This window comes from Neofelis nebulosa, chromosome X, assembly GCF_028018385.1.
Source record: "Neofelis nebulosa isolate mNeoNeb1 chromosome X, mNeoNeb1.pri, whole genome shotgun sequence".
NCBI classification, from domain to species: domain Eukaryota; kingdom Metazoa; phylum Chordata; class Mammalia; order Carnivora; family Felidae; genus Neofelis; species Neofelis nebulosa.
Window position 1 is genome coordinate 27,074,689 of NC_080800.1, and position 26,803 is coordinate 27,101,491.

At 44.9% G+C, this 26,803-nt stretch overlaps 1 protein-coding gene across 24 annotated transcripts in view; it reads right to left on the reverse strand.

Annotated features, from left to right (window-relative positions):
• DMD (dystrophin) overlaps positions 1–26,803 on the reverse strand; it is a 2,138,536-nt gene that overhangs the window by 143,435 nt on the left and 1,968,298 nt on the right. For 20 of the 24 annotated variants that reach the window (XM_058713880.1, XM_058713888.1, XM_058713887.1 and 17 more), the window contains one exon: positions 148–209. In XM_058713880.1, the coding sequence (XP_058569863.1) occupies positions 148–209 (62 nt within the window). Of the gene's footprint in view, positions 1–147; positions 210–6,058; positions 6,210–26,803 lie in introns of those variants that run through there. The other 4 variants (XM_058713900.1, XM_058713902.1, XM_058713899.1 and 1 more) reach the window with 1 other exon arrangement.

Genomic DNA, 26,803 nt, shown 5'->3' on the forward strand with positions numbered 1-26,803 from the left:
GACGAGAAAGCTGTCAATTTTGGATACAAAGTCATCGTTTTCACCCTTTAAACAATCGAGCGATAGATCGAGACAACAAACGAGGGGCACAGGACAAACTACTTTATCCTACAAGTCACGCGTCAAGAAGCATGGCCACTTCCTTACCTAAAGACTGGTAGAGCTCTGTCATTTTGGGATGGTCCCAGCAAGTCGTTTGGGTCGCGTGGCTAAAACAGAAAATACAGAGAGAGACTTTAGAATGTCTAACGGGGAGCAAAGAAAAGGAAGGGGAGAACAAAGCACAGATTGCTTCTCCTTTATTCGGCATCGTTCCTTCAAAGCACTTCCTCTCAAAGCAAAAAGCAATGTGAACTTACTTCGGTAACCAGAGTGTGCTTCTTTCTGTGCTTCTGTTTTAACGAAATACAACGCCTCTGTTAGGTAATCAACAAACGAAACCCAGGATCTCTTCACCTGTCCAATGGAGAACATTCAGAAAGGGCACGGACAAGTGGTACTCCACCCGGTCAAAGAGAGACTGGATATCGGTTCAATAAATAAACTGCCTCACTTCTCATTTGCTTTTACCGCCCTTGACGTTTTTCTATCGCTCCTTCTTCTACATAAGCAGGTCTCATACCCACGACGACTGCATTTCATTCCGGCCTAAGGTACAGCCGCTGCCCGACTAACGTATGCTTCCCTTTCCTCTCCGCGTTACTTTTCAACAGTCTTGTTTTACTCAGCCCTCTACACAGCACTCCACAGTTCTCTTCCATTTCTGAAGTTTCGCTAAGTGTGATTGCCAGCTATCAGGTCCTGGCCACCAAAAGAACAAAACACCTTTGTTCCTAATTCAATTACAAGAATAAATCCGGGAGAGATAACTACATATACTTTTCCTTACTCTGGCCCATCTACATAAATCGCCATAGCATCGTATTTCCAGTTTTCGGGGATTGCGTGACAGGCTTTGATATGGTAAAATGCAGCCCTGAACATAGATATTTCAAGCGTCATGTGCCTGGCCTGTTCGTAATCTTTGGGGGGAAGGGTGGGGATGGAGAGAAGAGCACTGGCTTCCATGTGGACACTTCAAGGCCAACAGAGAGTACAGAGGTCTCACAAGGAAAGAGGAGTTTGGGGAGGCAGCAAATGTCAAGTGACCTCGGCAGAGATTTTAAATCTGAGGACTGGATTCTGGCTGGGGGCCCTACTAACCGGACAATTTGGGGCAAGCCTGCTCACTTGGGAGCGTCAGTGGATTAGGTGACCAGCGCGTTCTGGTGCTCAGTGCATCGCTGCTCTTGTTACTACGTGGCCCCCAAATTAACACCCACTAAAAGTCGACTTTTTATTAGTTGAGGACACTTAAGGTGCGGATCCACCTGCAGTATAAGACTGCCAGATCCTTTGTAGAGAACAAAAACCACTCAATGTGAATTACCTCCTTTTTTTTTTTTTTTTTTTTTCTTTTTAAGAAGTTAAAAGAAGGGGCGCCTGGGCGGCTCAGTCGGTTAAGCGTCCGACTTCGGCTCAGGTCATGATCTCGCGGTTTGTGAGTTCAAGCCCCGCGTCGGGCTCTGTGCTGATGGCTCAGAGCCTGGAGCCGGCTTCGGATTCTGTGTCTCCCTCTCTCTCTGCCCCTCCCATGCTCACGCTCTCTCTGTCTCTCAAAAATAAACAAACATTTAAAAAAAAAAAAAAAGAAGTTAAAAGGAGAAGTATCTATTGTGGTCTGCGAAAATACAATAAAAAATGTCACAAAGCATGTGGAAATTCCCCAAACTGTCCACCTTCAAAGACCCCCCCCCCCACCCCGATATTCACCATCCAGCGACTGGACAGTGAGGGCTACCGGAAAGAAAGTTACAAGACAATGTTCGCTCGCAAAGGGCCGGTTCAGTCTCTCCCAAACGCGCTCACTTCTGGCTTATTCTTCCACAGAGACGATTCTCATGTGAGGACCACAAGAGGGGCTTCTGAGCGGAGGGAAGGTATCGGAGTGACGTCCAAGTCTTAAAGAACAAGGAGAGCAGAAGACGCACGCAGTCCAGGCTCAGGGGCTTTGAGGAAGCCCCACCACCAAGCCGGTTTTGGATCTGGAGAAGAGGTGGGCGGAACTGGTATTTTATATGCACAGCACAAGGAGGCTGCAGCTTGCAGCTTCACGGAAAAAGCGTTGCTTCTTCTCGGTGTTTTTTAGCTCGGAAAGCGATGGTGTACCAATTCTGTACAGAAGCGCCCAGCAAAGAAAGACCACCCTGCATTCAGGCCTCCATCGTTTCCAAAGGCCGTGCACACTGGGAGCGCCAGGGAGGGAGGAAGGGACAAGACGGGGAAAGCATGCGTGTCCACACTTATAGGCCCTTCATACACACAATGCATGATAATAAAGTCCCATCTCCACGGTGTGTGGGAGGACTGTAGCATCCTCAATAGACGGGCAGAAAAACGTCTGTTTGAGCTGATAAACCTGACCAGACCAGCACTCTGAAAGGCCACCATCTGTAAGGGACGCCAAGTCGGAAGAACACAGTAACTTGTACCAAATGCAATTCCAAAAGAAAAGAGAAACTTGCATACAAGTGACCGGAGAATCCCACAGAGAGTGAATGCAAGCTTCGCGTAGCTCCCTCTCTCCATAATAAACCTCATAACTGGTGATAAACTGACATTTTTCCCTTTTGAAGGAATTTATTCCAGTGGCTCAAAATCAGGGGAAGGATTCTAAAAACTCTGCTTTAATCCACACCAGTCCTTAGCTAAACCACGACTTCCTTTGCTGGAAGACAGAAGAAATTCCGAGCCCCTCCTTCTAGCCCCACACCATGGATTGCTAGATACCAGGCCCTCCCAGGTCCTCATTTGCTCGCTTACCTGTGATTCTGGGGGACTTGAATAATCCACATAAATGAACTCACACAAATCCAAAAGCCAATCTTCTGTTACCTTCTTCCTAACACGCAACCCTTTTCTTTTTAAGCGATGCCAAGTAACCAGAAAACAGATTTGTATGTCACCTGTAGGATTTCGGTTGCACGTCGATTACAAACCAGAACGAAGCAGAAGTGAACACAAGTGGGAAGGAGAAAAGAATAAAGGGTGTGACTAATCCTCCAAAAGAGAAAAATAATCTTCTAATCATACTCAGTTCATGCTAAAAAAACGACTGGCCACACAGCTAAAACGACTTCCGATTCTCTGGTAACTGTTAAGTTGAACCAAATACTCACTTCACTGGATGTGGGTGTTTTCAGGGTGTGGCGAATTCAGCGCCCTAGTGAGACACATTTAACCCCCAGAAGAGAAAGAAAACATGAATATGGACAGTGTGAAATGGTATGCACAAAGTCCTGGAACTCCTATCCCTACCCTCTCTTACAGGACAAACCCATTTTTTGTATGTGATCAGCACAGATTTTACAGCTGTATTTATTACTCTGCGTCTAAGTTCAAAAACAGGAGACGATTCTCACCAACTCCATGAAAAGCAGCTCAGGTCTACCTGGAATATACAGAAAATATAGAAAAAGATACTGTGCTGGGGAGGTAGTCGTGGAAGTGTGGGTGGTGCCTTTTTTGGTAACTGCTTTTTTTTTTTTTTTTTTTTTGCATGTCACTTTTCACATCTGAAACACGCTCCGCATGTACCATGCCGAACCAAAAGGGACTTGGAAACCTGTTCACAAGTTAATGGGTCCATCTTTGTTCAGTCTTCTGAGAATAATGACGTTTGACACAGATCAAAATTCTGCATGCCCATTAACACAGACACTAGATTCCTAAATCAGCCTTAAAACGCTCTTGAAATCTCTACAAGTGTTCTTACTGATTTTAGCCCTGCTGGTTCCAAAGCCTGGCATCAGAGAGGCCTCTCTAAACAGCCTTTAAACTCTGATTTCCCCTTTTAAAATGTGTACAAACTACAAGAATCTCTCTTTTCTCTTTTATTTGAGGCCATGATACGAAGCTGATGCAAATTAAAATACAAAATCAGTCGATGTGACAAAAGAGCCCGGCAACACCTACTGTCAATAACAAGAAATTAAAGCATTACTCTACTGAGCACTGGGCTGACCTAATTTCCCACCATACAATTTAAATTTTCTCTCACCTTCTTTAGTTTCATGTAGTGTGCAAGGTTATTATAACGGCCTCAGAGCTGTTCCTGCTGTCGGTGCTGGAATAATCAGACTTAGTGGAATTGCTTTTTTAGTTTCTTAAAAACAAACATTAAACACTTATAAAAAGTAACACATTTTTACTCCTCTCGCTGGGGAAATGGCAGTTGCCTAATTAAAATAAGATTTCTTCTGCCACCACTGTTATTGGGTACTGAAAATATTCCAAACAGTTGCCGTTTTAAAAAAAAAAAAAAATCTCTTTCCAATACTTCCGGGGGGGGGGGAACTAATCGCCATGCAGCGGTATAAAAAGGTACCGTTCTCTTGCGATTTGCAGAGGATTAGAGTTCGGCTTCATATATAATCTGGAGCTCATTGATCCACACACACAAAATCATTTCCCTTTAATCTGGGGATCAGACTCCTTTTCTAGAGGAACCTTGGCATTTCCATGCTGAATGTTGAACTTGGCTTGCATTGCTGGAATACTGGCAGGGCGGGAATGGGAAAATGTATTTAAAAGTTTCTGCTACCGTGGGGAGGGGGCTTAGGGGGCTGGGGGTCCACCTAAGCATCAGAAATCCTATTCTAGTCCCCCTTTCTTGTTCCCTGGGATATTTAACATTTTATTCTGTTTGGCTCAAGCCAGGCCAAAGATGATTGCCTCGGTGACTGTGCCAGCTGTTACTTGTCATCCCTCTATTTGCTTTTTGGGCTTAAATCCCACCCACCCTCAACTTTGGCCAGACCAATGTCACTTCGGGGTCGTGTCCAATCCAAGATCAAACAACGCTGACTGAAACCAATTCCGCGGTGATCAAGGGTCAGAGACCTTTCATGTAACCGTGTTGTTATTTGCTCCTCTGGCTTCTCCAAGAGCAACTGTATCCTGCAAAGAGGGGATGTGGCACAAGGAAATAAAAAATCTAGTCAAGAGAGAAAGATGGGGGGGGGGTGGTGATGAGCATAGGTGACAGGGATAAGGAAGGAGGGACACCAAGAGCTTTTTGGCCAAGGAAGAACATACATTTCACTGAAAAGACTCTGGTTCCCCACTTAAGTCAGACGCACTTTTTAAAAATGACGTTAAAGCATTTCATAATTAATATTGAGCCTCCCTCGGGCAACCGAACCCTTTCCATTTAAGCTTCAAACTTAACTTCCAATTTAACGCAGATAAACAAAGTGTCCTGCCCTTTTCGTCGCCACGATCAGATCAGGAATGACAAACTTTGCTTAAAGACGAGCACAGACACCTGGAGAAACACGAGCGAAGGACACCCAGAAAAGACTGCACGCCCAACCCCGGAGGGCAAAACAGAAAACAATAACAAAAATCCCTTGATCCTCTCTCTATGTCAAATCCTTGGCTTCTGGGCTTTAATTGCTTTTTCTTTCTTTCCCGGTTTCTGCAAGACTTGGGGCATAGAACGAACACAGTAGAAAAGCCAACAAGGGGAACGTCAGTTGGAATCCTCGGAAGAAATCAGGCAGAAAGTTGACCTTTTGGCACTTGCAGTGCAATGGAAGGTAAAGCCTCGCGCGCCCCTTCCCTCCGCGAGGTCGAGAGACGGTTTAGGAACAGCCTGTCTGGCTCACGTCCACACAGCCCGGAAAGGAGCAAAAAGCTCCCGCGGCCCCAATCCCCGCCTGGGGAACGCGCTGTCCCCTCTGGGTACGACGAGAAATCAGCTTTTTTCTCGCCGAGCCTATCCCAAAGCCAGAGCAAGGGGGCTCCCCCGCAAACCCGGCGCCGAGGAGGACGCCGCGGGGACGCACCTGCAGCGGCGCAGCAAGGACCCGCGGGGTAGGTTCCCCGACGCCCGGCCGCCCGGCGCCCCGGAGTCCAGCCGCCGCGCTCGTCCAAGTTTTGGCCGCCTGGGTCTGCCCCCTGCTCGTGCCACAAGTGCACGGATTGCGGCGATCTGAGGAGGCCGTATTGCACTTACCCTTTGAGCTGCTCCCTCATGGCTGCAAGGGCTCGGCGGTCGAGGGAAGGCGCGAGCGGTGGAGTGAGCTTCCCAGAGCCGCCGGGCTCCCCGAGAGTCGAGCGCCGCCGCCGCCCAGGCTCGCAGCTGAAAGCACTGCGGAGGAGCCGGCGCGGGCAGGCAGGCGGGAGGGCGGGAGGGCGCGGAGGGGGGGCTGCAGGCAGACGGGGCGGGGCCGGGCCGGGCTCCGCCCCCACCTAGCGACCTGGGAACCCGGGCTCCGGGAGACCCCGCAGCGGGGGCTCAGCCTCCCAAAAAGGAAAGAAAAAGAAAAGACAGACGGAGGAAGGGATTTAAGGTAGTCCCAGGAACCTGAAAACCACACACCGCCCTGCCGGCACCGCCTTAAAACCTCCAGCAAGACTACTTGTTGCCTAAATAAATGACCTAGGTGCAAATGACCTCATTGCAGATAATTAAGTGTGTGGGCTCAGAGTTTTCCTTTCAGAGCATGAGAGGGAAAAATCACAATCATAGTTCTCTCCCCCCACCGCTTTCCCTCAGTCGCAGGTTAAAGTGGAAGGGCTGTAAGGACATGGAATTCAGGCTATGCTCAGCCTGGGCTAAACGGGCTTCTCAGGAAGCAGCATTCATTCGTATTTGTGACACAGCTGTAGTGCTCAAAGTGTACCAGTATCAGCATCGCCTGGGAACTTTTGAGAAAGAGGAATTCCTGGGTCCCAGCCCAGACCTACTGAAGTTGAAACAGCACCTTGAAGTTTGAGAACCACTGGTATAGACTCTAAAGAAAACACCACCACCAACGGCGTGCACAGTTCGGTCTTTTAGTAGCGTTTTAGAGAAATCTCAAAGGAAACCATCTCCAATGGAACATTTTATTTGAAAAGTCCCAGGGCCCGGGCAGTTCAAGTATTTCTAGTCTTAGTGTTTGCCATATGACAATACAGGTTAACTGTTCAAAATTATTTCAAGGCTGGAAATACTCTGAAAGGAAGAAAGCCTTCATTAGCACATCAAGTTTTTGCATCCTTCACAAAGTACCTTCCATTAGCATCCATCCAAAGAGTGTTTTCTGACAAACTCCCTTTGGTTTCATTGTCCCTCTTTGTCCATTTATTTTGTTGGCCTATTTTTCTTTTTATCTTCTTTCAACGACTGCCTTTTCACTCTCTCTGGCTGATTCATTCCACTTCAGTTTACAGTTTAAAATGAGTCCCCCCCCTTTTTCATTTTAAATATCCTTTTTTGGCTCAACATTTCCCTTTGCCTCCCCCCCCCCCCCCCCCCCCCCCCCCCCCCCGCCCCATACAGTGTTGGAGTTGAAGGGGCTGGGCTGTAGATGTCAATCCCCCTTTACGGTTTGCTACAGCATGACAAAAGAGGCAAAAAATAAAGTACGTGAACAAAAGGGAAAGGGGATGCCAAGTGTCTTCGTTACCCTTGACCAACCAAATAAAAATGTAACCGTTTTCATTAAAGACGTGCATGTAGGTACGATTTCAAAGCAAATATAGCACTTCTGCTGGCCTCATAAATTGAGACTTAGTAATGCCGTCCTTTGGCCCTTTTGAGCCAGGGAGTGGTGGAGGCAGCTTCTCTTATGGTCTGAGAGGGGCACACTAGGATTCCCTTTGGGCAAGGTTGTCCCTGGGTCTAACTGCTGATTCTAGGTCTGCCCCTATCGTTGGGGGAGAAGGGATTAGTATTCTGTGAGGAGAAAGTTGTGGCCTTTGCTATTAATCAGTGACTAACCTCGGTGTCAACGTGGCAAATCACTTAAATACTGTTTATGTTTATTTCACTGAAAAGAGAGACGCCTCACAGCATGGGCATTTGTACATATCAGAAATCAATGAGCTAAAGGTTTGCAACACCTGTGCTTTGTCATGCTCCTTTCATCTCCTCCTCCTTCTTCTTCCTCTTCCTCTTCCTCCTCCCCCCTCCTCCTCCGCTTCCTCTTCCTCTTCTTCTTCTTCTTCTTCTTCTTCTTCTTCTTCTTCTTCTTCTCCTCCTCCTTCTTCTTCTCCTTCGTTTTACACTTTTAAATTACCCACTGAAGATTCCGGAGTGCTGATATGTTTCGCTAAAATATAAATCCTCAAGTCCATTTTCTCACTGTTCAGCTAGAAAACTACTAGGAACAATTTGTTGGAAAAAAAAGAATGGAAAATAAGAAATCACTATTCAGATTTTTTTTTTCTTAAATTTGACAGATGGCAATCCTCAAAAATACATCTTTAAGTTCTTTTTTAGACTGGAGTTATAGGCACTTGAAGACTTGTTCCCAAATCTTGATGTTATTTCAGAAATTAAATACTGAAAGTATTATTAAGAAATGACACGGGCATCACAGTAACTGCTTTATTGTCAGCTTCGCTTAGATTATGAATTTCGCTTATTAGGAAAAGGCATTGAGAAAAGAACAGAATTTATATATCTTCATGTCATATGTAAATTCTACAATGATGCCATGTATGAAAACGAATTGTTTGTAGTAGCTATTATTATGATTACTGTTTTGACGTGAATCAGAGACAGGAAAGGAACATGGGGCTCGGCCACCAGAAAAAACAAGTTGAAACTCTGACTCCGGAATTTACCATGAGCTACTCATCCCAGATACCATGGCGAGAACGCGACGGCGCGAGGTCTGGAAGAGGGAGTTTGGCTCCAAGGCCTCTACTATGCTGCCATGGGGAGATGTGGCCTCTTTTATTGTGGGGGATGATCTGTATATTTTTCTTTGGTGCTCATGAGCGATCTCACTGCTGTCTGACAGGAGAGGAGAGTAGGTTTGCTACAAAAAGGGCTAAGCAATGAACGAGATGGAAGGAGGTCCAGGAAGGCACCCCAGGTAATTCTTCCATACCCAAAACTCCAATCTTTGAACCACTTCAATGTTGCATGTACTTAGAAAAATGAAGGCCTCTCTGATCTAAAGGACTAACCCCTCATTCTCCCCTCCACCTCTATCCTCTGCCCTTCTCCACTCTGCTCTGTGCCCCAGGGGGTTGGACCTCTGGGGATGACATCAATCAGGCTCTCTCTCCCTTTGGCTTCCTTTTGCTTTCAGCCAACGGGAGGCCATGAGGAAAGGCCTACAGCTGGAGATAAGGGGCAGAAGGAGAGAGATGTTTGCGTATTTGCTCCCCGGGCTCCCTCCTGTTGGCCTTGCACCTGGAAGTGGCTAAGTTCCTTTACCCCTCCCGCCACAAGTCTAGCTGGGCAGCCATTTCTACAGCAACGGCACCTTCCAGGTTCTCCCTTCGCCCTTGTTCTTTCCCCTATGCTGCTCAGGCTTTTGTAAATAACCTTTCCAGCATGCTCTTTTCAAGTACCACTTTCAAATGTACCATCCGTTTCTCCCAGGATCCCCACCAACAGGGACCCATCCAGTCAAAGCCACCCTCTGGCTCACTAGACTGGATGCTGAGTGGGGACTTCCGAGGGAGGAGTAAGTTAACTCCACCTTTTGGAGCTGAAGATGACTAGGTTCATTCACTGAACAGCTATTTCTTTTTTTAAATTTTTTTTTTTTTTAACATTTATTTATTTTTGAGACAGAGAGAGACAGAGCATGAACGGGGGAGGGTCAGAGAGAGGGAGACACAGAATCTGAGACAGGATCCAGGCTCTGAGCTGTCAGCACAGAGCCCGACGCGGGGCTCGAACTCACGGACCGCGAGATCATGACCTGAGCCGAAGTCGGCCGCTTAACCGACTGAGCCACCCAGGCGCCCCTGAACAGCTATTTCTAGAAGCCTCCTCTGTAGGCCCAAAAGGAGCGTCTGGTCAACTGGGCGTAAAGGCAAATCAGCACTTATAAATGGTGATAATGGCAGGTGTGAAGGTAAAGAGGCCACAAACAGCTTTTTCTTTTCAAGAGCTTCAGTGGTCTATTTGATCTTTGGGAGAGAATGTCAAGATAGAGATTCAGCAGGCGTGCAAATTGAGCAGGACCTAGTGTGACGATCCAGAGTTTGACCTATATCCTGAAAGGTCTGTATTTAAGCACGGGTGTGGTTCTGTCCTATCTGCCTTTTAGCAAAATCACTCGGGAAATGGAGTGAGGGCTGGATCGGAGGAGTCTGGAATTAGGAGACCAGATACAAGCTGACGGCAATATGACAGGGCTCTGAACAACGGTAGTGGCCGAGAGTGGAGAAACGATAAAATAAGGTTTAAAACTACAGGAGTCGTGGGGCGCCTGGGTGGCTCAGTCGCTTAAGCATCCGACTCTTGTTTTCCGCTCAGGTCCTGAGCTCAAGGTTCTAGGTTCAAGGTTAAATAAATAAGCTTTAAAAAACCCCAGGAGTTGGGGCGCCTGGGTGGCGCAGTCGGTTAAGCGTCCGACTTCAGCCAGGTCACGATCTCGCGGTCCGTGAGTTCGAGCCCCGCGTCAGGCTCTGGGCTGATGGCTCGGAGCCTGGAGCCTGTTTCCGATTCTGTGTCTCCCTCTCTCTCTGCCCCTCCCCCGTTCATGCTCTGTCTCTCTCTGTCCCAAAAAAAATAAATAAAAAACGTTGAAAAAAAAAATTTAAAAAACCCCAGGAGTCATGACTGATTGGATGCATGAGTGGAAAAGAGAGAAGATCTACCAGGACCACGGACCTCCATCTTGGCCACCCCTCCCCCTCGCCAGCCGGCCACTCTGATCTAATTGACCTTGAGCACTGGGATTTTTAAGGCTCCCCAGGTGATTCTTATAGGCAGCCAAGGTTGAGTCACGGTTCTAAGGGTGAATCCCGAGACTGCATGAGTAATATTCACCAAGCCAGGAATGTCAGGGTTGGGGGGGGGGGGCAGGTTCAGAACAGAAGAGGGTCAGAGAGAGAGGAGGAATTCAGTCTTAAGCACGATGAGTCTGAGGAGGCCGTGTGACGCAAAAGGCAGTTGGACCTCTGAGTCTGGAGCTCACAGGGACAACGTTTAGATTGGAGCTAAGGACCGGAAATGTCAGTGCTGTAGGGTCACAGGTTTGGACGAGCCCAGGTCGTGGAGGGTGTTTAGGGCCTAGGCCAGAGGCCAAGCTGCTCCTATCTTGCACAAACACGTCCTTGTCCTCCTGGGCTGCTGGAGATTCAGTGCTAGTCAGGTTTTACCGTTATAAAATGAGGAGCGGAAAGGGTAAAGAGACGGAATGGGGGACGGCACTACCCGCTAGGGTCCAGCTTCCTCTAGCTCCAAGAGTCTCTACCTGCATTGCGTTCTGTTCCCTAGCCAATGTTAAGTATAACCTGCCTCATTTTCTAAAACTCATTTGGCATATAGGCACTACTTCCGTTGAGCATAATACATGTTTTACAGTAAAATCCCAACATCTGCCTACGTAGCAAACACGTAAGGGTTCCACGTTGCTCTTTGCACAGGACGCGTCTTAGCCACGAGCGGTGAATCGGACGTCCAATAAAGGCTCGTGATGATGGTGAGTCCGTGCTAGTGAGGGCAAACAGCACGGCGGACTAATTAAAATATGTACAACAATCTCTTTAGATCAGTCTGAAACCAGCATCTTCTGGATATAAGAATATCCAGTCAGTACACATTAACCAGTAAATGAAGAGCCCTCTGCATTCAGACACAGAGTTACTTCACACTCACACAAAAGCCTATTCTTCCAGGCCCTTCCCCTGCAGGGAGGCAGGGTGAGCCAGGCTGAGGAAAGTTCTCTGGCCCAGCTGCCACCTAGACCGGAGATTTCACCAAACAGGTTCCACATCAAGTGGAACTCAGCTTCCCTCTCATGTAGTTTTCTCTTCATAAGATTTTTTCCAAGCTCCCACGGAGCCACCTATATCAAACCGAACATCTAAAGAGATGTGAAGTTTAGCATCTTCACAAAAATAAAGCCACACTTCATTAACCTCACAGGCCAGCGGCTGCTTCCCCGGAAAGAATTCGGTATCAGCCCGCCAGCTACAGCGCTACCCCGCGGATAGAAAGCACACCGCCACCTGCTAAAAATGGGTAACTGGTTAAGGTGGTTCAAGAACACTGACGACAGCACTCCCGGTCTACCTTAACAACGGCTCGGAGCTGGATCTGTCTGTCTGCCTTTTCCCCAACGACTGTGGCAAAGAGCAGGAATTTCAAAACTAGGCAGAAATTCTGACAGTCTGCATAATCTGCCTTCCTCTTCAGCTACAAATAAGGCTTTGTTTTCGATTAGACTCACAGCAGGTGAAAACCCCAATTAGTGAATTCATTCTGGGGCCTCTTTCTACCTTCCTCCCACACATCACAGTAAAAACTTAATAATAATAATAATAAGGAAGTCTCAGTCTTTTTCCAAATCACAAGTAAATTAACCCTTGGATCTACCCAATCAAGCCCTTTAACAACGTAAAGGATTTTTACAGGAAAATAGGGGTGGGGGGGGGTGTTGAAAGAATTGTCCTTCTCGACTTCATAATGGGGCTTACAGAAAATTCTATTCTGCTAGGTCTTATTGTTTTCTTCAAATCCATAAATACTCAGATTTTCTGATCTAGAAATTGCAGTTTTTCTTTCTACCTGAAAACTCACAAAGCCAATATTATCTAAAGAATGATTAATGGACAGTCTGCTCCAAGAGAGAATGATTTTAAAGTTATGCTCTTATTCTGGTGTATTCGAGGGGAGAGAAAATATTAAATTTTAGTTTTCATAGTATGCTTTGGCCTTAGGAAGTGCACCAAGTCTATATTTCATACTTTGTAAATATTTATTTGTCACAGGAAATTCATAATTGGACAAGGATACAGGTTTGGTTTGAGCATTCAAAAAAAAAAATCAAGACAGCTTTAGTTCTTAGAGTGATTTACTTACACTTTGTCAATTGCTTCTCTGGAAATAATTCACAACCCAGTTTTATTTATGAGCATATGATTAAAAAAGAGCAGCTTTGTCTTTTTTAATTGTTTTAGTCCTGTCACTTTTCTTGAAACAAGTCGTAGGACTTATTATCCACAAGAAAACACTGCACATATATCAAATAGTAATGCAGCTTTTAGAAGTACTCATCTGTTTCTGTCAGAGGTTCATTTCATTTCGAGGCTTTTTAATTAAAATGCAAAATTCTACATACATGCCTGCCTAAATGACTCCTTTCTCAAATACTCGAATTTCATAAAAAATGTTAAATGCTAATGTAACCCTTTTTCATACTTATGACTTGCTTCTTGAGATTTGGGGGGGGAAAAAGTAAACAGAGGAATTACCAGTCAATTAAGCGAACAAAGAAGTCGTCCTAAGTTGAAACAGATAAGGAAAATTTAATATTCAAATGCTACCGAATGAAGACACCAGGGTTTTTTCCTTCCCTTTGAGATGAATATCTACCAGAATCAAAAGCAGCTTCTTAATCGGCAGCAAGCGTAGGTGTATATTCTAGCAGAGGCGTTAAAACGAGCAAGGCACAGCTCTGGACCAATTCTGCCCCTCAGAGGCCGGTCACTTACCCCCTTTGGAGCTCTGTTGCCTCCCGTCGCCAATTCAGATACTACTGCACGGGGCCACAGTGTGGGTCAAATGACATAATGACTATGAAAACGATTTGAAGGCTGGGGAATGCAATGTTAATGCAACGTCGCTTGGGCTGCAGTCACAATTCCTTAAAAGAAAACCCAGTATGTCCAGGAATACTGTCGGGAATACAGCACAAACTAAATTCTGCACAGACACTTACACTTGCCATTTTGAGACTGCTGTCATGAGGGGAAAGGAGAGGTCTAAGAGTTTGTCTCTCCTTTTTGGAAATTTGCAAAAGGAATCTTCCCTTCTTTTTTTTTTTTTTTTAACGTTTATTTTTCAGACAGAGAGAGACACAGCATGAACGGGGGAGGGGCAGAGAGAGAGGGAGACACAGAATCGGAAGCAGGCTCCAGGCTCCGAGCCATCAGCCCAGAGCCCGACGCGGGGCTCGAACCCGTGGACCGCGAGATCGTGACCTGAGCCGAAGTCGGATGCGAGATCATGACCTGAGCCGAAGTCGGACGCTTAACCGACTGAGCCACCCAGGCGCCCCAGGAATCTTCCCTTCTGATTTTACCTTTAAGAAGGAAGCAGGTGGGTCAAATAAGATTTTCTTTTCTTTTCTTTTCTTTTTTTTTTTTGTGAGATAAATCAGCAACCACAAGCCTGAGGTAGGAATGAAATTAGCACCCTTTGGCTCTCATTCTTTGGGGCTGAGGTTAAAATATCAGTAGTATTCCCACATGTTAAAAGGTGGATTCGCATTCATATTGTCAGAGAGCAGAACCCTGAAGTAGTGAGAGAGGCAGGAGATATTGGATTTGTCGGAAATAGTGGGAGAGGAAGATCCCCTGCACCCTGATGGACAAGCCCTGTTAGTGACAGGCCTTCAACAGACAGGATGTGATAGGAATTCCCCACGGACAGGAATCCATAAAGGGAGAAACGGAGGTTAAAACCAATTTAACCAATTAATGATTTACCAAGGGCTGAATCTTGTACTCCAGCACTGGTTTATTTTTGTCAAGGCATTTTTTTTTTTTTTGGAAGATAAAAGGAAAATATGAACGCAAGGAATTGTAATTAATTCACAGATCTCCAAGAATTTTTTTTTTTCATGTGCTGTACCTAGAATCAGTTTATCGCATATTCCCCTATATTAATTTCTTTGGATGACTGCGGTCATGAGGTACTTATTGGGCACTGACATACGTCTTCGCTTATCAGTTAAACTGTTTTCACCGCTCTTCACTATTAGTAAATCCTAGAAAATGTTTGGAAGATGGACACGGAAATAGTTTATTCTTTTATTCTTTTTTTATTTTGTTTTATTCTTTTAGAGAGAGTGTGTGTGTGCACGCAAGCGAGGGAGAGGGGCAAAGGGAGGGAGGGAGGGAGGGAGGGGGAGAGAGGGAGAGAGAGAGAGAGAGAGAGAGAGAGAGAGAATGAATCCCAAGCAGGCTCCATGATCACTGTGGAGCCCAGATCTGAGGCTCCATCCCATGACTCTGGGATCATGGGAACCATAAAACCGAGAGTCAGGTCAACAGACTGAGCCACCCAGGTGCTCCTGGAAATAGTTTAAAATTTCAACATTGTACCCCGGTTCCAAGAGGAGCACCCAAATATGGCCTAGACTTTAAGGAGCTTAGAATCTAGTGGGGGGGGGGTGGGGAGGAGGAGATAGACTCATGTGAGGAAACACAGTAACAGGTAGATGGTAAGTATAGAAACAGCCGTAAAAAAAGGAAGCAAAAGGGAAAAGCGGTTTGACCTGTTGGGGTTAACAAACACACATTCCAATTAAGAGAGCTAACTAGACTTAAACCACCAGGTTTCATGCAGGTTTTTGCTTGTGTATGAAGAGCTGAAACAAGTTGCTTAAGTTGAGTCTGTGAGCTCATTTCTCATATTAACAATTTACTAAAGCACAGATGTTTATGTGTTCACATACCGTTGTGTTATAAAATCAGATTATGCTTTTTTGGGGAATTCCAAAAAGAATTTGGCCAATATTGTTTTGTATCTCAAGAAGGGTGATATTCAGAAAACACTACCGTCCCCATTAGAATATCAAATCACATTCTTGAGGCAATATCAAGACCCTAGCGTGGGAGAGTACATCCTCACAGGTTCAAGCATTCTTGTCCCTTAGAAGCTTCTCCTCATATGATGGAAAAACAAGAAAAAACACCGGCATTACTTGTGCTTGTGAAGATTTTTCTTTTTAAAGAGAATTAACTTCAGAGTGGGAAGAAACAAGACAAGAAGAAATGGATTAGAATGGAAATGGATGCCAAGTAGACTATGAAAATATTCCAGCGAAGAGAAGATAACCAACTGGGTGATGGGGAGTTGGAGATGCAGGCTTCCATTTGTGGAATGAAGAAGTCACAGGAAAAACAAAGTTCGGCGCTGGGAATATAGTCAATGGTATTCTAACAGCGTTCTATGGTGACAGATGGCCGTTACACTTGTGGTGAGCACAGCATAACATGGAGAGTTGGCCAATCCCTGTGTTGTACAGCTGAAACCAATGTATCATTGTGTGTCGGCTATACTTTAATTATAAAAAGCAGATCCTTTATGCTATAAGGATGGGGGGCGGGGGGGGGGGGGAAACACACACAAGCACACAGAGGATGAAAGCCTGAATTAAGAAAGTAGCCTTGGCAACTGGTGGCAAGGTTGAACTCAAGAAAGGCTACAGGAGAAACTCAATTCTACTTTTCGACCAGCCGGATGCGACGGCTGGAGGAAAGGGGAGACTCTGGGGTTTTTGATCACGGCACCGCTAGCGAAGGATTCATACGTGTGTGTATATCATGGACGTGCTTCGAGGGCAACTTCCAAGAATGAATAAATGTCACCAATGAATAGATAAAATCCAGGATTAAGAAAATGTAACAGAATAAAACGTTAAGAAGGGAGGAAAAGTTAGAGACAGATGTGAAGATCATCGGGCTTGACACAGTAACATTTAGCTATGCACACCCACCAGAACGAGAAAGACTAAGAACACAAAGCCTTGGGGATGGCGTGGAGCAGCTAGAACTCTCTTCGCTTTGCTGACGGGAATGTAAACCGGTACGATCACGTTGGAAAACTGGCAGAAGGTATAAAAGGCCAACACAGGCAAACCTAATGACCCAGAAGTGTCACTCCCTGGTGTAATTTTAAAAGGGATGCACACATATAATCACCAAATGACACATTAGAATGTTTACAATATCATTCTTTGTATCCAGGGGCAATCGGCAGAATATATAAATCGTAGCATATTTATACAGCGGGGTATCATACAGCAGTGAGAATGAACAACTTCATACAACACTCCGGGTGAATATGAGCTTTTTTTTAAACCTCCTTTATTTTTTTTCTTTTACATTTTCATTTATTTTGAGAGAGAGGATGAGCAGGGGAGGGGCAGAGAGAGAGAGGTTGAGAGAGACACTCCCAAGCAGGCTCTGTGCTGTCATTGTGGAGCCCGATGCAGGCCATGTACTCAGGAACCGTGAGATCACGACCTGAGCCAAAACCAAGAGTCGGGCGCTTAACCAACTGAGCCACCCAGGCGCCCCATGTGAATGTGGGTTTTAAAAAGCCAGGCACAGGAGTGCCTGGGGGGTTCATTTGGGTAAGTATCCACCCGACCTCAGCTCAGGTATGATCTCCCTGTTGGTGACAGCTGGGAGCCTAGAGCCTGCTTCGGATGCTGTGTCGCTCTCACTCTCTCGCTGCCCCTCCCCCACTTGCACTCTGTCTCTCTGTCTCTTTCTCAAAAATGAATAAACATTTAAAACAAATAAAAAAAAATAAAATAAAAGGCCAGGCACAAGAGAATACAGGCCGTATGATTCCATTTGCATGAAGTACAAACACGGTCCAGATTAATGGTGTTTAAATTTAAGGTAGTGGTTACCCACGGAGGGCAAGGGTGGGTAATGGTTGGAAGGGGGGCACAGGGGGATTTCAGGGGCGGGTAATGTTTTGTCTCTTGATCTGGATTCTGGTTACAGAGGTGCGTTCAGATGGTGAAAATTCATTGTACCGTATACTTAAGATTACACCTTTTTCTATGTCAATATTTTCCATCCAGAGTTTCTGAAGCAAGCAAAGGGAAGCAAAGCAAAATCTCCATTCTGCTCTGAGATCTAAATCAAATTACTGCATGGTTTGTCACATGGGAGGAAACACTGCACAATGTCCGTCTTCAGCAAAATCCCTACAGCAGTTGTCTTTCCAGGGCCCCTTGAGGGTCCAATGCCCCCGAGCTGAAGCCATCTTATGGGGATCGTGGCGACGTGGTCCTAGAGTGCCACTTGCTGACGGCCACGCCTGAGTTAGGGATAAAACATGACAGGCACGGCATTTTCCCAAACATCAGGTCACGAACCAGTAATAGGTCATGAAATCCATACAGTGCATCATCCCTAATATTGCTTTTGATGGCAAAGAAAAGAACAGAAAATATGAGAAGGACTTCTACAGTAAGGATAAGTAATGTTTGGTGGGGCTCTTCTTTGTTCGAACACAGAGCAATATTTATAGACACAGATAATGTGTGTGTACGCAGGGGTGTTTGCACTGGGATGATATGTAAAAAGTAACTTTTACCGTGGGTGGGTGAAAAAAGACGAAAGCACAGAGAAAGGGATGGACTGCGTACCTATTGGACAGTTATGGGTAAATACAGTTTCTCTAGACAAAGATTCGGAAGCAACCCGGGGGCAGTGCCCAGTTTCGTTCTCGGGTAGGGGTCGGAGCGTTACAAGACCCTGGAGGGGCATTCGGAGACTCAGGAGGGGGAACAAGCTAGGGAGGCATTGGTCACGTCTGAACTTCTAGCCACAGGAAGCGCTTCAGGGGCCGAGAGCAAGGATGCCTCCTCAAGCTTTAGGGAGAATCTTCTCCGCCAGCTGTTCCCTTAGGTGACCGTATGAGCACAACACTCTGAATCACTCGGCCTTTTCTTTTCATTGCAAATGGCACGGTGATGTTGTCACACGGCAGAAGGCAAAACGTTGCTGCTAAAGGCGCTGTCAGCAGCCCGCTTCCCAACAGAAACCGAGAAATCATCCCTCTGCTCTCACCCCTGCAACGCGACCTCATTTGACGGCCTTGCTCGAGCGCCCATGTCTCGGCAGACAGACTGAGGGCCGAAGGATGCCCATTCTATGTAATACCTATAAATTCGTCCTAGTAAGTGCTTGGGAGAAACTGACCCGAGCAAGTGTTTATGAAGACTGATAATGACGATGCTTCTACAGAAAGGAAAAAAAAAAAAGATTCATTATTTATTTATTTATTTATTTAAGTAGGCCCCAGGCCCGGCATGGAGCCCAACGCGGAGCTTGAACTCACGACCCTGCACGTCAAGACCTGAACTGAGATCAAGAGTCCCACACTGAACCGACTGAGCCACCCAGGTGCCCCAAAAGAAAAAAGGTTCTTACATGATTGTAGGGACCCTTTGAACAGTCGGGAGCTATGGGAATGTGAGGCATATCAAGAATCAGAAAATAATAACGGCTTGGAGAATAAAATTCTTTTCAAAAGAATGACCAGCTGGAAGAATAGCCAGAAAAGTAGTCATAATCCTTCTTTCTCCAGTATTTAGTCACGGCAGCATTCCATGAATGGGCAGTAGTAATAAGTGATTAATTAACTATATTTCTCGTCAGTAATTTTCATATTTCAAAATCACCAGACTACAGATACTTTGTTTCTACCACTGGCTGTGAAGCTACATGCCAACGATCTCACCCAGCATGATTACTCACAAAGCAAGAATTATCAGAGCACGTCTCGTTTGACCTACACCTAAACTCAGAGTCCTCTCAGTCTGCAAAAGAACTTGCTGGTAACCTCTCCAACACTCTGCAGCATACTGCGACATGGCCACAAATTCTGGCCCCTCCACGGTATCTAGCTCTTGCAATGTGCCTCTGTGCCTCCTCCCAGTGGAAGCTGGGGTCTTTTCCCACCCCCTTATCTGTGATGGCCCGATGACATGACTTGCTTTGGCCAACGGACAATATCAAATGTGACACAGGCACAAACTTGACAAGTATCTTTGTGAAGAACCGTGGGTTACCCTGTTGGATCAGGAGGCACACGGACCTAGTCGCATTTGTTCCTAAGGGCCAGCCTGTCAACCATCAGACGTGCAAGTCAGGTCGTGATAGCTCATCCAGCCACAAGCTGGCCACAGATACATGCACAGGCCCAGCAAAGAATAGTAGCTGGTCCAGACCACCAAAATGGCCCAGTCCATCTTCAGAGAGTGAGCTAAATAAGTCGTTGCTGTGTTAATGGATCTACAAACCATGGCTTACAGGCCAAGTCTGGCCTGTGGCCTGTTTTCACACAGCCTACCATCTAAGTATGATTTTTACATTTTTAAAGAGTTGCAGGGGCGCCGGGGTGGCTCAGTTGGTTAGGCGTCCGACTTCAGCTCAGGTCATGATCTCACAGTCTATGGGTTCGAGCCCCGCGTCGGGCTCTGTGCTGACAGCTCGGAGCCTGGAGCCTGCTTCGGATTCGGGTGTCTCCCTCTCTCTCTGCCCCTCCCCCGCTTGCGCTCTGTCTCTCTCTGTCTCAAAAATAAATAAAAACATTAAAAAAAATTTAAAGAGTTGGAAAAAAAAAGAATATGCAATAGAGACCCTAGGCGGCCCACAAAACCTAAACTACGGTCTGGTCTTTTATAGAAATATCTGCTGACCCCTGTGTTAAGCGATTAATTTGGGGGATGGTTGATCATAGAGCAAAACACAGCTGATACGCGACTACACCCAAGAAACCACGTTAGAAACTAAGACTTTCTCCCGGGACTCAGCTGACACCGGCTCACTTTATCCTTGGTCCTCGTCATCTAGCTGCTTGTTAAGTGAGCTAACACTTAGCATGAATACAGTAAGCAAATATACACGTAACCCATGAAGTTACTTGTGTGGTGTGCATCTCACAATTAAGATTTCTAAGGAGAGGTACAACAACAAGTATACAATTTTTACCGGCTTTACTCATAACGTCCCCAAGCTAGACAACAGCCCTAATGTCCGCCAGCGGGTAAAAGGACAAACAAACCATGGTATTATCTGTGCAAGAGAAAGTACTCTGCAGTTACAAAGGAATGAACTACTGGGGCGCCTGGGTGGCTCAGTCGGTTAAGTACTGGCCAAAATGAGGTGCAGTCCACGGGATGTTTATATAAATATAGGACAGATTTAGGTCATGCTGTCAGTCCCATCTGATTAATTCGGAAAATATCAAAACACTGGATTCAGATGCGACCTTAGAGGTTAATGAATGACATCCTCTCACCCAATACGGAAATTGCCTTTAGGGGCCGGGCAGTCAGTTCGGCCTTGAGTATCCATTGCACAAGGAGTTTACTGCTTTTTAAGGTGGCAGATTCTGTTTTTTGGTAGCTCGATTTCAAAATTTTCTTTTATATTTACTTAAAATTGGCTTTCTTATAGCTTCCACACATATAGTTGAATCTGTCGTCGGGGCAAAATAGGGAAAAACAAAATAAGGAAAAATACATAATAAACAAAACAACTACAATGCAATAAAACCCATCACTTCTTGCCTTCGAAATATTCGAGGCCCTCTATTACATTCTCCTTAGTACCACTTCTCTCTGAGCAAAATCTAAATACCTGCATTTACTTCTATATTTTCTTCTTATCTAATACGGCCAATAGGCCCTTGGCTATTCTGGGGATACTCTGAGCAAAAAGATCCATTTAAAATGTGACATTCAGAACTGAGTAGGCTGGATGCTTACAGCCCCTTCTCTGCCTGTATTAATGCCATCTACAACTGTTGTAGCATTCATTCACTCGTTCATTCATTCATTCATTCATTCAAGTAGGTTTCATGCCCAACACAGAGCCCAATGCGGAACTCACAACCCTAAGATCAAGACCTGAGCTGAAATCAAGAGTCGGACACTTAACCAACTGAGCCACTCAGGCGCCCCCGTTGTGGCATTTTGGTTCGTAAATGCCATATCACACGTGTTGTTCATAATGAACTTATGGGTTGCTAAAAGACCCAAGGGTTTTTACACATAATCTGATATTAAACAAGGTCTCTTATCTCCCGTGTGTTTAAATTACTTGAGTCTAAACGTGAGATTTATGTCCTATTTAAATATGCCTTCAGATTTCACCCCATAATAAGAAGTGGTCTTTCTAACTGAATTAAATCTATTATTTTGATACATTTATCACATCAAGTATTTACAACTTTCATCAACTTCAAATTTATTAATAAGTATAGCGACTATCTGTAATCATTCTTTTTCCACAATTGAGTACCTACCATGGATTCAATCCTATTAGGTAGTAAAGAGACCAAAGTGGATCAAAACGGTCCCTACCTTCTTGACATTCACAGACTAGAGCAGGAGACATATGTACAAACAAACAGTCACAACTCAGATAAATGCTGGTAGAAATCTGTGCTCACTGAACAGAAATTGGCCAACTGAGGTCTTCAGGCCAAGGGCGGAGGTGATGAAACAAGAATTGATGGAAAAAGCATATCTCAAATCCAGGGTCAAGGACAGGGACTCTACTGCACGGTCATCCTGATCTGTCAATTGACATCCTTCGGGCGTTTTTGTTTATCAGCTGCAAATTCGCTCTATTATCCAGCCCACTGGTTTTTCTCTTGTTCCCAAGACTGTCAAAAGAACTTGAAAAATACGGTGTAAACTCCTAAGATACACTGCCTGTAACCGTCTTCTCGGCTAACCCACCCAGTAGCCACGACAGAAAGAGCAATGAGGGAAATTCCGCGCGACAAGTTTTGAGGATATGATGCTGACTTCCAAGAAGTAGGTTTTTGTAAGTACTCATTATTCACCTCCTCAATGTTGTTTTCCAGGATTATGTCGCTCATCAGCATCGAGCTGATTGGTTTGTAATTTTTAAAATCTATCTTCTTATTTAAAAAAAATGTGTACTTATTTCTTTTGAGAGAGAGAGAGAGAGGCAGAGAGAGAGAGAGGAAGACAGAATCCCAAGCAGGCTCCAGGCTGTCAGCTCAGAGCCTGAGGAGGGGCTCAAATTCACAAACCGTGAGAGATCATGACCTGAGCCAAAATCAAGAGTCAGACGCCTAACCCAGGCGCCCCTTATCTTCTTATTTTTTAAAGGTCAAAATAATGTTTACTTTTTTTTCCTTGGATGACATCACCAAGCCCCTTCCCATGTTTTCTCCAAGCCTACCACCAAGTAGCACTTTCCATGGCAGGAGAAGTAAAGTTTTAATTGCTATTGGGTGAAGAGAACACACTCCTGTTGAGTAGAAAGGGGCTTTGCACTCAAAAAGAGGCCGAACACTAAAATCACATGACAGCACTTCTAACAAATTAGATCTGGTTTCTGAATCGATTTTTATCTTTTTTTTTTTTTAACAACAAAAGCATTATGAGTTGAGATGATCTCTAAGATAGTCTAGAAAAGAATCCTGTTCCCATTAAACTTGAATAAAACTTTGCTTGGATTTATGGCATCTTAAAAGCCAGGATACTCTCCTGAAAAGCAAGTGATCTGAAAGTTTCAGACTGTACTAAGTTGTTCCTTACTTCTCCGTGGCCCTAATGGATTGACGACCTTCAGTAAAGAAGTGGTTCTCTATTTCTGACTTGCAGTGAAGGTGTTAAGAAGGTTCGAAGAAGGAACCTTCCTTTGGATATATTCAGTGAGCACAACTTTCTAGCAGAACTTATCTGACTGAGTTGGGAATGTTTACACATATGTCTCCTGCTGTAGTCTATGAATGTCAAGAAGACAGGGACCACTTTGATGCACTTTGGTTTCTCTACTACGTAATAGAAGCGAATCCATTATTTCATTGCTTTTTGGAGGTTGTTTTTCCATTTGCACCCTCCTCTCCAGGCGGCATCACCCGGGAGCCTCCTATATTTTGGCAGATTTTAACTACAGATAAATAATTGGCACGTATGTATATTTAGTTTTAATCAAATGTAAAGACATGTATGCAAAGCAAAGACTTTGCTCAAAGTTCCATGTATAGACGAAATGTGATTACTGAACTTAACAGGAGATCATTTGCTGGGGGCAAAGTGGTCGATATGCTTCTCGCCTCTACAAACCTTGCTACAAAGTGTCAGTTCTTTCTAATATATAATCAAGGGAATTTTGTGTCGGGAAGAAAACTTCTCATCTTTGGAAAGGACAGTGAGAGGAGAGCTGGGGAACACAAGAAAGCCCGTGCATGAAGATTAACTGTGAAGATAGGAATCAAATGCATTTCAACCATTATTTTAAAAACGTATCTGAAAAAAGGTATTTTTTGAATCAAGTGGAGTCTGATTTCCAACTTTAGAATATTTCCAAATTTAATAGCATGCATTATTCTGAAAATGAAGGCAGATACACATATTATCCCCAAAGAATTCTGAATTAAATTCATCCACTGGTTTTTCTTACTAAACTTCATATGAACCTATTAACTTCTGTTTCTTTTAACTTTTCTAACCAGAAGAAATTTCAATAACCTTTACTAATAATGAGTTTAATAAAACTGTAGGTGAATTTTTTTCTTTTTTTTAAAGTTTATTTATTTTGAGAGAGAGAGAGAGAGAGAGAGAAAGCAGGGGAGGGGCAGAGAGAGACAGAGACAGAGACAGAGACAGAGACAGAGAATCCCAAGCAGGCTCTAAACTGTTAGTACAGAGACTGATGTGGGGTTCCAATGGATGTGGGGCTTGAACTCATGAACCATGAGCTCATGACTAGAGCTGAAGTCACATGCTTAACCGACTTGGGCCACCGAGGCGCCCCTTAGATGAAATTTCTTAGTGAAAGAAGTCTAATTAGGTTGAGCCTAAAATTTCACATCTTACTTAGAAATTTACATTTAGAAAAGTATAACAAGTGAAATTCAGCTAAAAAAAAATCCTTCAGAAAAATTAAAATGGTTATGTTTCCACAAAAGAGGGTTATATTTATATGTTTCTTTCCAACCTGGCAAATCTAAATCCAGGACATGAATTCAGATACTACAGGGTCTGAATAGTGAGGCAAGGTCAAAATATGTCCAACCGTACTTAACCCCCTGAACTTCATTTTTTTAAAAAGAATTATATTTTATTTATTTTATTAAATTTTTTTTAACGTTTATTTATTTTTGAGACAGAGAGAGACAGAGCATGAACGGGGGAGGGGCAGAGAGAGAGGGAGACACAGAATCGGAAACAGGCTCCAGGCTCTGTCAGTGAAGAGCCCGATGTGGGGCTCGAACTCACGGACCGTGAGATCGTGACCTGAGCTGGAGTCAGAGGCTTAACCGACTGAGCCACCCAGGCGCCCCAAAAGAATTATATTTTAAAGGCCAAGAGATTTCTCTCTTTTCTGAGGTTAGCTCTCTGAAGCAGATGCTACCAACGTAATCATTATAAAAATTGTGTATTGTCACAAAGACTCATACTTTGGTCCTGATAAGTGCTCTGGCTGCGTCTACCTTCCACCTTAGTCCCCGTTTATTCTCTGACATAAGAGTGATGTTACGAACCGTGAACACCGCGCAGAGGATGATGAAACGTGGGGGCTAATCTTTTGCAAAAAGCTGAGCCGCACGGGAAAAAAGAAAATGAAATATCGAGCAAAATCAAGAAAATAGTGTTTGTGACCTCTTTGAGGGAATGGTCGTATTGTCAACAGACTCCGAACACCTGCCTCCCCAACGCGACAGCTCGCAATGAGATGAACACACTCACAACACGTCTGCATGTGAGGGCAGAAGGGAGAGGAGAAAGAAAGTCGATGAAGACAGACTCCTTGGTGACAGCATCTTGAGGAAGAAGAAGAAGGAAAAAAAAAAAACCAACTCAAGAGGCTCTGTGGAGGTCCAACGTCTGGAATTTCAGCCTAGAAACTGAGTACGTGATGAGCTATACAGGACTCATTTAGCAGAGTGGTGATTACTCCTTTCCTGTCACTGCCGTGGTGAACTGTCGGAGAGGAAATGTAAACTCCGTATTCAAGAGAGGCCACAGGGGAGCCAGGGTGGCTCAGTAGGTTAAGTGTCTGACTCCTAACTGACTGAGCCCCCCCCCCATGGGCCCTGTGTCCCACTCCCGATTTTGGCTGAGGCCATGCTCTTAGGGTTTGTGAATCGAGCCCTATGTCGGGGTCCTCACGGTCAGTAGAGCCTGCTTGGGATTCTCTCTCCCTCTCTCTCTCTGCCCCTCCCCAGCTCATGCTCTCTCTCTCTCTCTCTCTCTCTCAAAAAAACCAAATAAGTAAAAACAAAACAAAACAAAAGAGCTGCAATAAAGAAGTGTTTCTGAGGATTAAGTTCCTTTCTTCCCACTCTAGCTCCCCTTAAAGATAATGATACTCTTTTTTTTTTTTTTTTTCCCCTATCACTCTCCTTCTGTCTCTCGGACACCTCACTTTGGAACGGATCGCTGCTTTGCATCTCTGGTCATTTATCACACATTGTAGAGACCTGAAGTTTTGGATGGTAAAGCGTTGGGTCTGTCAATCTGCCTAGCAAGCATCCTCAGTGTCTTTATTTTATTTTTTTCAACGTTTTTTATTTTATTTTTGGGACAGAGAGAGACAGAGCATGAACTGGGGAGGGGCAGAGAGAGAGGGAGACACAGAATCGGAAACAGGCTCCAGGCTCCGAGCCATCAGCCCAGAGCCCGACGCGGGGCTCGAACTCACGGACCGCGAGATCGTGACCTGGCTGAAGTCGGACGCCCAACCGACTGCGCCACCCAGGCGCCCCTCCTCAGTGTCTTTAAAATGCTATTCCGAAGGACCATCTGCAATAAGAATGATCATTAGATGATGATAAACAGTACGGGGTCACAGATGGAGAAAGTAACAGTATCTGAGAGCCATTTTCATGTTAATTACATATTAATTTTCACGTTAGATTACATATTAAAGACATGTGCCAGTAACGAAGCAAACGACAAAGAGGGCTGTTGGAGAACAGTCATGCTATTGAAAGCAATGATATAATAAGGAGAATGGCCCCAGGCCATCTGCTTTGAAAGCTCACCATATTTAGGCTGTTCGGACCACTCCATTGTCCGTGGAGGTGCTTTTCTGAGATAACGAGGAAGTGGGCAAAGCTACTATGAGTTAAACTGTTGTCAGTAATTTTTAAAACTTTATTATAAATTGCTCCCGCCCCCCCCCCCCCCGCCCCCGCCCCAAACTCCCAGAGCATACCGGCGAGATAAGATAAATTTTTCCTCTGAAGTTGGTCTTTTTACCTTTGCCTCTTTAG